The sequence below is a fragment of the Charadrius vociferus genome, unplaced genomic scaffold (genome assembly GCF_000708025.1).
Source record: "Charadrius vociferus isolate BGI_N301 unplaced genomic scaffold, ASM70802v2 scaffold234, whole genome shotgun sequence".
Taxonomy (NCBI): Eukaryota; Metazoa; Chordata; class Aves; order Charadriiformes; family Charadriidae; genus Charadrius; species Charadrius vociferus.
The window spans coordinates 867764-878765 of record NW_009648148.1 but is presented as its reverse complement, the minus strand read 5'-3'; the positions used below and the strand labels follow the sequence as shown (position 1 = coordinate 878765).

General features: G+C 37.7%; 1 protein-coding gene across 1 annotated transcript in view; it reads left to right on the top strand.

Annotated features, from left to right (window-relative positions):
• The window catches only part of LOC104285488 (chromosome unknown open reading frame, human C5orf22), a gene marked incomplete at its 5' end in the record, with an annotated part of 15199 nt that extends 5869 nt beyond the window's left edge, over positions 1-9330 (top strand). Inside the window, 6 exons of the mRNA XM_009883951.1 lie at positions 1065-1521; positions 3431-3493; positions 5687-5808; positions 6763-6829; positions 7434-7573; positions 8961-9330. Coding sequence (XP_009882253.1) covers positions 1065-1521; positions 3431-3493; positions 5687-5808; positions 6763-6829; positions 7434-7573; positions 8961-9093 — 982 coding nt within the window. The remainder of the gene's footprint in view (positions 1-1064; positions 1522-3430; positions 3494-5686; positions 5809-6762; positions 6830-7433; positions 7574-8960) is intronic.
• Positions 9331-11002: the final 1672 nt, after the last annotated feature.

Below are 11002 nucleotides of genomic sequence, written 5' to 3'. Positions count from 1 at the left end.
ACGAACTTCCTAGAAGTGTTCTTGACTACAGGTGGCTGGATAGGCAATAGATACCTATGTTAGCGTCCCACTAAGGAAAAGGCTGTAGCATGAGCTATTGTTGAACCCTGGAGAATTTCTGAGAAGAGGCCTTGTGAATGCCCCATTAAGAAGATGAAGTTGTGATCCAGGCTCTCACCTTAGCAGGCTTAGGATGATCCAGCCACAAGACACGGGGGAACGAAGCTTCAAATTTCTGCTGCTCATGAAATTATTTGTCTTTGTGGTTGACTGATGATGATACCCTGCAATCAAATAAGGCATTAACACAAGTGAGCAGAAATTCTCACTTCTTAACTTGTTTTTTAATCTGAATTTATGATGCTTAACGTTTAATGTACTGAAATATGGCTTCAGAATAATATACTTTAAATTTTCACTGTAAGCAGAGTTTTTAGCGTTGGTTTTAGTTTGTTTGTTTGTTTTTAATTAAGTGGTTTCCATTGATGTGTAGCTATTCATCCTCAAGCTACCTGCACTCCCCCAGTTAGAACAGGGAATCTATATCGGTGATAAAGAAAAGTTAAATGCTACCTATTAATTCATAATATTTTACGTTTACTAAATCAATATCCATGTGTTTCAGGGAAATTCTCAAACACAGCTAACAGAATTTTCCTTAAAAAGTAGGAAATCCAAGAAAAAATATCCATAGCTTTGCAGTCTTATATGCCTCAATATTGACAATATCTTGTTAAATTCTGAATATTGTCTTCAAAATGCAATTCAATGACAAATTAATCTTAGTAGCACATAATGTACAATCTTTTTCTTATCCATTAAAAACCTTGTAGGGCTATCATAAAAAATAGAGTGAATTTTAATATATTGATTCAGCAATAAAGAAGTATTAAAAAGTTCAATTTAAAACCTGCAGATTAAAATAAATAATTTTGTGTACACAGTTTTATTGCTTTTGTTACCCATCAGTCACCTATTCATTTTTCCTAGAATCCCTTAGTACACTCTTTTTCCTAAGCTCTTTGCAAAGATGTATATTAACCATGAGTTATTGTCAATTGTAGGGTTACAGGTACAGATCATTACTTTTTAAGTGATGGTCTTTATGTCCCTGCTGATCAGCTAGAAAACCAGAAGCCTTTAAATTTACATGTCATTCTCATCAATCCTACTGAAGCGTCAAACAGCCAGGAAGAAAATGGTGAAGTAGCATCTGCTAAGAGACTGAAGCTAAATACAGATGACACAGCAAGCACCGCTTTCGCCTCTTCATCAGTGGCTCCTGGTGAAGTTGATCACAGCACCCCAAGTCTGAAGAAAAAGGAAGTACAAAATGCAAGTGCCCCAAACAAGGCAGAAACATTATCAGGGTGCTCAGCTTCAAGCTCTCTCAGTGAATACTCAATAAGGGAAGTTGTTAAAGACGTCTGCCAAGTACTGCAGAAAGGGGATGCATATGTGTTAGACATTGACTTAGATTTTTTTTCAGTTAAAAATCCCTTCAAAGAAATGTACACACAGGTAAGCGTGACAATGGAGAGGCCTCGTACCATTCTGTCTTGGTTTCAGCTCAAGGATGTATGGCTCAGTTCTGCTTGTTGCTTGGTCAATAAAAGCTATGCTTGAGTTTCTAAAGGTAGCATTCCAAATACCCATAGCAAGATTCATCAGGGACGGATGACAGATTGTATCATTTTTTAACCCTGAAGAGTGGTAACTTGTCCTGATGAGAGGCTGTTACTTTCATTTCCTTTGTCTCGACTGCTGAGTATAAGGGTGAGCAAGCAGCTGTTGTCTCTGATGCCATGGATCTGAGCTTAAGACTCTGCCTTGTATTCCATTTATAACTTGCCTGCACAGCAAAGTTGGCTCACCTGTACAGAGTCATAAATATGTAGATCCTCAAAAGTGCAAAACAGTTAGCAGCTTTTCTTGACGTGAACATGATTTTTAGGAACCAACTAATCTGCCCTGAAAATTTGGCGTGGTATTTAGGTTTACAAATTCTTCTGCAATATGTTGACTGTTTTTAGCATTTAAATCTCTCTTTAACACTGTTTTAACCTCAGCTTATGCTGGAGAACATCTGACATCCTTGAGTTTCAGCTAGACTACTGCTTCCTTGTACACCGTAAAGAAGTGAATATAGCATCCCTGACCTCTGTGAGCTTCTGACGTTCAGTATTTAGGATCGCAGAGTATCTTCAGACAGTGTGCATTGCCAGTTGCTCTGAGTCACAGAGAGAAGCATACAACAAAGGGGAGGCACCGTGGGGGTCTTGCCATATGAGAATAAAATTTAATACCTCTCTTAGGTAAAATACATTCTGAATAAAATAATGGAGGAGGTTTGGGTTTTTTTTTGTTTTGGTTGGTTGGTTTTTTATTGGGGGGGGGGGGTGTTTTGTTTCTTGTGCTTTTTTTTGGTTTTGTGCTGGGATAAGTTCTCAGTTCTAGGAACAGCTTTCGGAAGTGGACTTGTGCAGAGCGTTTTTTTGTTTTGGTTGGTTGGTTTTTTATTGGGGGGGGTGTTGTTTTGTTTTTTGTGCTTTTTTTGGTTTTGTGCTGGGGTAAGTTCTCAGTTCTAGGAACAGCTTTTGGAAGCGGACTTATGCAGAGCATCCAGTGCACCTTTTTTGATATGATGATTTCATTTGAAGTTAATATTTCTTAACTAGGTTCCCCTTATTGTAAATTACGATAATTCCATTCAAAGTTAACACTTGAAATGTAAGAATATAAGGAAAAGCTAAAAAGCAAATATGGTTCACCAATAGGGAAGAGTATTGTCTTCCCACCAAAAAAGTCTAAAATTGAAAATATTGCCCTAAAGTTGCTTTGTATTTTCTTCACCCTCTACTCCTGAAAAATTCATGAGCAATCACCTTTTGAATGCTGTCAAATAAAGAATGAGATCTGTTTATCCTTGTTTAATTAAACCTGAATATTATCAAGGAGTAGGGCTGACAAGCCCCTCTGTAATAGTTCACTTGTGAATTTGGCCAGCCAGCCTGAAGACTTTACCTGTCCGGTTTTCGTTTACAAGCATACTCTCCTGTTGGTTTTGTCTGCCTAAATCTGCTGTCTCAGTTTTACTCAGCATCTCGTTGGGACCATAGTTCAGCAAAATGTTTATTTAATTTCAGAGACTCTTTTAACTAACAGACTGTAAATGTTTAGTTTTTAAAGCTGTGTTTTTGAAGTCAGGTTTAAAGTTAAGCAATTGCAAAATGTTCAGCTGAGGCTGTGAAGTATTACTTTCTCAAGCCTCACAGCCTCTTCCTTGCCTGCATTTATAGAAAGTTGTCTGCAGTACTAGAGTAGAGGAGTGATCTTAGTAATCAGATTCTTTTTTTGAAGAAGGAAGGCTTTGAGGATTTTGTTTCTCATTTCAAGAGCCTAATTTTTTGTTTCTTTTTCTTTTTCAAAGACAGAGTATGAGCTTTTGCAAGAGTTGTACAATTTCAAGAAGCCTCATAGAAATGCAACAGAGGTATGGTGTTACCTTGTGGGATGCATGAGGGAATGATTCTTTTGATTTAACCGATAAAAATGAGTTACAACAAGGAAGGAACCTGAGAAAGTTGCTTAATGAAGTGGTCTCCAATTAAGCTATGCAGCATGCTGAATGCTAATCAGCAGCATCTTAGAAGTTCTTTCCTATTAAATGTTTTGGTTAAACATGTGAACTGCATAAATATTTAGCATGAGTTTGAAAATGAATTTCTGTAAACAAGTGGTAATTGACAAGGAAGAAATGGAAACATAGTAAGTCATCTACAATCTTGTTCTTTGTATTGCTCAACAGGGCTTTGAATTTTTTTTTTTGTTTTGCTTTGAGGTTTATTTTGGTGTGGTTTTATTTTTTTTCTTCACTCCAGGCTCTCCCCTTCCGTGTTGTAGTTGCTCTTCCTTGTTAGTCAGAGCTCAATGCCTAACTGGTATTTCACCTATTTATTTAGATGTGGAAAGGCCAGTATTACACTACTGTAATGTACTTTTCACTGTATGCATTGTGTGCTTCTGAATTATGGAAGTGTAAGCCTGCTGTAGCTGCCAAAATAGGCATTCAGCCCTAAGCCCAAACCACGGAGACATCCACTTTAATGGTCATTACACCAAGTAATTTCTAAACAAGATCTTGTCTTTGCTTTCATAATCTCATCTGAACACTATTACAGAGAGATTCAACACATACAATTATCACAGATTAATGAATCCTAATTAATATGTGTGTCTAAAGAAATGGAGATGTGTAGAAGATTGTCCAATTGATTTTCATGTTTCCTAGTCAATCAGCAATAAAAACTGTTACCTATTTAAAAGGTAGTTAAATGTGAAAGGGGGTAAACGCTTCTGGTTTAAGTTCCCAATATGATTTCAGGGCATAAGTTATTTACAAAAGCCAACAAGTTTATAGGAGGCAGCTGAAATGGTTAGCAGAAAGTAAGTAATGGATAAGTGTAGAACTGAACAAGGCAAGACCAGATTCATGGTTTGGTTTATAGTGAGACTGTCAATTTAAGGGATTTGAAGGTGGAAACCTAGTGAACTTAGTGTTTTTTTGAAGTTTCAGAAAATATCCTAGAAATCTAGTCTCTCAAAATTTGTTTTTGTAGTTCCAGAGTACAGTTAGATGTACATTTCTATCATACTACAAGGTAACAGCATGTTGTTTGGGGGTGGGGGGGGTTGTTTGGTTTTGTTTTTTTAAGTTGTATAGAGGGGGATTGGACGTGTCTTTAAGGTTAGTTACTGGTGCTGTTTGGAAAAGTATCTTACTTGTACTCCAGGATAAGATCATAAAGCTGTACTTCATGACTGGTGGATATCCTCAGCTCCTCTTAAAAATTAGCCCAAACTTGGCATCATTGGCGAGAAGCAGCAGCATCTGTTATATGATACAGCCAGCAGAACCCTAAGAAGGAATTGTTACGTTCTTAGTTGTTACCCATCTATTCCAGTGTGCCTTTTAATAATTTTCCTTCACACACCACTGCTCAGAGCATTTTTAATACCAAGCATTACTTTTTATTTTATATGTTATGTAGGATCTCTCTCTGCAAATGTTTGCATGCACAACTGTATTTATGTATGTAGCATCACTCCAAGAAGATTGCCTCTTTAGGTGTTCTGAACTTTTTAAGGGCATAAACCTATGCAGGATCAGAGCAATAACTGACATTTTAAATTAATTCCATGTTTTTTCAGGCACGCAGGGTTGAAACAACCTCAAAGCATCAAATAGCCCATTTTGGGTTTTTTTTCTGAAAATTCATTTTATTTAATAATATCATTTTTATAAAAACTTACAAAATTAAATTATCTGTTCATTATAAAAATGTAAAGCTTGTACTCATCTGAACATTTCAGTGCTATAGAAAGTAATCCAACAATTAGTCATGTACAGTTTCTTTGCTCTCCCCAGTGTATTCTACCAGCATGTAGATGTGGCTTTTTTTGTAGGAAAGACAGAGCAAAGAGAGGTGATTTATTCTGAAGGTGTAACAGCTTCTGCAGGCGTTCATTCTGATCCTCTTGAAAAGATATTTTGTCGTAATGAATCAGTTGTTTCTGATTCCCCAACACCAGTAGAACAGTCATTTCAGAATTTAAATCGTAGAGTAAGCCACGACATTCTTATCTCTTTTTTTCCTAACGTACTTTTATATGTGCTTATTTAAAGGAGGGCTTGCTGGATTGTGTTGAAAACCGTGTTCATCAGCTGGAAGATCTGGAAGCAGCGTTTGCAGATTTGTGTGACAATGATGATGAAGAGACCCTACAGAAGTGGGCTTCGTATCCTGGGTAGGAGATTTCCAAATGGCTTAAAATGCAAACAGTAGGTTGGGAACTGATTAGCCCAGCACTTTGCTGACACAAAATGAAAGAAGCTGGATAGGATCTATGCAAGGCTACCATTTTTCCTTTAGTTCTAGAGGAGAAAGAATCAGACAAAAGAAAAGAAAAGGCAGTCTGCTGTCTTCAGTGCCATGGTAAGCCTTCCAAGATCAGACTTGTATAGCTTCATGCAAATTGTGTTGCCTGTGCAGCGAGGCAGATTTGGTCACTAAAAATTTAGTGATCTGTGTGAAGCAGAACTCTCAAAAAAGCAACAAACTACAGAGGATATGGAGAAGAACTTATTTGGTGGTCCCAAAGGCTCTGCTTTCTGTGGAAAAATGGAAGTAAATGGAAGTGAATGAAAGGCTATACCTGAGCAACAGTGTCCACAAAACATCTCAGCAGCATCCACTATGCTTTTAAACTAAATGTTTTCAGCTGTAAAGGAACAGCAAAAGTCTGAGCTTTCCCTTGATAGAAATATCACTCATTTTCCCCATCAGATGCAGCAGTTGCTGTCAGGCCTGTGTAACAGTCTGTGTAACAGTGACCACAAGCATTTCCTATCAAGTTCATACAGCTTTGAGCTACAACAGTTCCTCTCCAGGTCTGCTCTAAAAGAAGTGCAAAGATGTCTTGCCAGAGGCAGGTACGAGTATAGGGTCTTGCTAAGAAAGACCTGGTGAAACAGTACAATGGTACTGACAATTTTTGTTTTTCTCAGGTGTGAGATGACACAGAGGGGCAAATTTCATTTTCGAATCCTAGGCCATGACAACTTCTACTTTATTCTTTTTTCTCTCTCTTGCTTGTTTTTTCTTTTTTTGGGGGTTGGTTAGGGTTTTTTTCACCACTTAAGATAAATATATGTGTTTGTAACTGTTTATGTAACAAGTTTTGGTTTTGTTTTAACTCCAGAATGAAGCCGCTTGTTCAACTAGTTCACAGTTTGAAAACCAGGATGGAAAGCCCAGACTATGAAATGGTAGGTGACTAGGTAAAAAAGCAGAAAGTAGACAGATTTCAAAAGCATGGCTTCAACAAGAAGGAGAAAGATCATGCTTGATTTCAGACTTGCACCTTGATTCAGGACTTTTGAGATGTTGGTATTTTTCCCTTTTTTATTATGTCTTATTACTTAGGCCAGCTTTTCTTTTTCAAGCTTCTAAAATTCTACTCTATTTGTCTATATTTAGGCAAAATTAGCGTGGTCTTTCAGGACTGTGATGTCTCAGGCTGCTTCCTGTGAAGGAAGGTTTCATTTCACCAGGGTCTGTTGATATACTTTGTAAAACTTTACATAAGATACCTGTTTGTAAAAGATGAGACCTGTCATTTTCAAGGGCTGTATCATACTTTCAATTCATAGGAGAGGTACAGTATACTGGAGATAATGAAACAATCCATACAACCTCCAGAATTTTATTCTTTTTTGTTTAAAGAACAAGTTGTGAAAACCTAGTCCTCGAGCCTGAAGAGGTTTAAGTTACGTACTGGGATAGAGATAGTATCTTAGAGACTTTTCACACAGATAAGCTATATCAATAATTCATCAACAGAACTGAAATCTCTGTTTAATTTACATGTAGGTCCATCAGGCTGGTCTGACCTGTGATTATGTGGAGCTTCCCCACCATGTTAGCACTGAAAAGGAGATCGAAGGCCTCATACAATCCATTAAAGTTCTACTAAAAGATATGCCTAAGCCCACACTTGTAACAGTTGCTCGGTAAGACTATGTAAATACTTTTACTTCAAAACGCTCAGACTGCTTATTACAAAGCTAAATTATTCTATCAATATAGCACTGGTTGGCACATCTTAAGTTCTGTCTTAAAGTGGAAGCCTTACAGTGTAGTGAAAATTGACATTCGAAAATGTTGCTTATAAGGCAGTGGACAGTATCTAAGGGAATGTTCTGTCCTGATGGCCAGTTTTACTGGGCTTTAGAGTAGCTAGTACGGGTTTCAAAAGCAGTGAAAACGTGATGACTTAACGAGCTTCAGCACAGGCTATATAAAACCTGTCATGAGTCCTGGTGTGTGTTGAGATTGATAGCTGTCCCTGAGTTTCATATGTCTCCACTACTTTTATTACTTGTGCTGGTTAGAGCAGAGCTGGCTTGGACGAGCCTGCATGGGCTGAAATCACAACTTCCTTACTCTCCTGTTCTAGGGTTCATTGTACCACAGATAGGATTTCTGTTTTCAGTGGAACTTCCGATAGAAGGGGTTTTCATCTCATACGCTGAAAGGGATTTATATTCTAGAAAGCTCTAGTAAATCTTTGTATGGGGTAAAAGTTATGCTTCCAGGACTGTAAGGGTCTTATTTGGGAGAACAGGGTGGAGTTTGAGGCCAGGAACCAGGGAGAGCCAGGGTTCTGTCCTGGGAAAACTTAATTTGAAGACCACAGTGTATCTGTTGACAAATTGTTGTAATTTAATCACTTGAAAAATACTAAGTGTGCCCTTAAAGGACCGACAACAATAGCAGATGACATGAAATTGTTTTTGTCAGCAAGAAATAGTTTGGCTAATACCTACAATAAAAGAAAGCTGTATTTCCTGTGCCAGCTGCAGGGTTATCATCCACTGTTGCAGAGAAAATACAGAATCATTTTTGTAGATCTTGACAGATGTGAAATCCAGGAAGTGTCAGATCTGCTTTTTTACTAGTATCTGTTTGCAGTTCATTAATAGATACTGTAAACTATGTTATACCCCAGGGTTTTTGAAGATTTCTTTTTCAAGTTTTCCTACATACTTAACTAGTAGCATTTGAATTTTTCAGTCTTGACTTTCTACTAGTCCTCTTGCTCGAACTTTGACTGCCAACATGTTCTGTGTCAGAGTCAGGAAGAGAGTAGAATTGGAAGGATGAATAGGTCACATTCCTAATCTGCTCAAGACTTTCTATTCAACTTCAGGCAAACTGTTACTGTTTTAATTAGTGAGGAGAAGCACAGTGCTACACTTTGAAGGGATACTGGGAGGCAGAACTCATCACGGTTTGAAAGTAGCTTCAGCCTAGACACAAAGCATTACAAGAATACAAAATGTGGTGATGGTGGTGATATCTGTACTCTCTCATGCTTTTTTCAATTCCTTGTTACAGATCAAGTTTGGATGACTATTGCCCTTCAGAGCAGGTTGACACCATTCAAGAGAAGGTTCTTAATTTACTACGTTCGTTGTATGGCAGTCTGGATGTGCACTTAGATTACTCAAGCACCACATCTTCTTTGTGACCTTTCTTCATGTATTGCCCTCTAATGCAGTGGATTAATTTAAATTGCATATTAGCTATGGTTGCAAAGGGGAAAAATACTGTTATTTCAGCAGGTGGCACTAGAACCCAAGCTGATCAAGGGTTAGTTTTGAGTTGCATTGCTTTCTCTAAGTCTGCTGCATCTGAACTGTTACCTGTTTGGCTTTGTTCAGATTAGTTCTGTGATTATTATTTTTACTGTCTTGCTTCTTAAAATTTTTGTCCATAAAATGTATTTTTCACCTAATGTCTGTAAAAAAAAAATATATATATATAACTTCTTAAAACAAATGGATTTCTTTTATGTAATCTAACTGGTTTTGATGGAGTTTGTTGAGTAACAAACATGTTCCTGAGTTGCATTGTACCTTTTAAAAAATTATCTCAATAATGCCACTAGGACATTAGGTTTACATAGTGATCTTTCTTAACTGCTGCGTTCAGATGACCAGGTATCCCTCTATTGCTTCTCTGGAGCAGCTTATGGCTTCTGCCTCATCCACAGAATATAATTTATATTTATACTCCATTGCATTAATATTGCCTTATTTTGCCTTAGAGTATTTCATTGGTGACTCAGATAATATCTCTAATGTACAGACATTGGATTGGTGTTTTCATTTTTATGTGTTTTTGAGGATAAAAAGTATGTCTGCATGTGCATGCCTTTATCTGTTGAATCCTGTAAGGAGTTGCATCGATGTTTTCTTCAGACACTAAGATTTAACTTCACTGAAGTCAGCAGCAAAACCTTTTGTACCGGGTTTTCGCTTATTTCAGTATTGCTATTTGGAAAAAAAAAACCCAGGTTTAGAACCATTTAATTTAGAAAGCAATCTGGTTCTAGAGAAAACTGCTACTTCCAGAGGAAAAAAAAACACACAGGACTTATTTGGGAATGGAACTGAAATGGGAAAAATACCACCTAGAATAGTGTATTTTATTATGAATAAATTTTGCTTGTAATTTCTTCTGAAATATTTAAGTTCATTTGTTAACATTTGTATTTGCTCTACAGAGACATTGTGCACTCTTACATTTTCTTACTACTTCGGCTGTTGATATAAATGACTATATTATAGATTGCAAATATGTAATTATTTTAAAATATTTCTTCCAGTAGAATAAATTCCATGAGCGTGGACCCATTTTCTTCTTGCTTATGCCTTCTGTCACAAAGACATGGCTGGCCTTGGATCTGAGATTGTTAATACGTCATAAATTATAAATAGCCATATATTGTGTACAGAAATGAAGTGGAGTTAGATCATGTACTATTCGTGTAAAAATTTTTTTTATTAAAGTAAGAGATGTTCTTTGCTGGGCTTTGAATAAAGTTGTTAAAAAAAAACCCCAAACAACAAAAAAAACCCACATTGGGTCAAAGGTGCCAGGGGTACTCTTGTGCTGTGGAGAGTTATGTCAGTCTCAGAGAGAGAACTGCACAGGACCATGCCATGGCCAAACTGGGCATCGCTTTGTTTAAAAGCCTTGAAGTTGGCAAAAATCACACATGTGGAGTCAGGGGGCACTGAGAGCCACTCTTGGCAGTTGTATGGCACCTGCCTCCATGGGCTCCTCCTCTGGGGATAGCAAGGGAGAGGGATGAAGACGTAGCCGGGCTCACCACAGGCTGCGGGTAGGCTCCCCGCCATGTGCTGCATGTACCTTCTGGCAGTCCAGGGCCCTTGTTTCCTTGATCTGGCGCTTCACCTCTGTATTAGTGTTAATTCCTAGGACACACAGATATTTCCTGGAGGTTCTTTTTTCCTTTATTCATGGTAGTTTTACTGCATTTCTACGTCATTTGCCGAGGGGAGCAGGTCTGGTGCCACCACAATCCACAGCAGAGCTCTCCAGTGCGGTGCACAGGGTGGTTTCCTGAACCA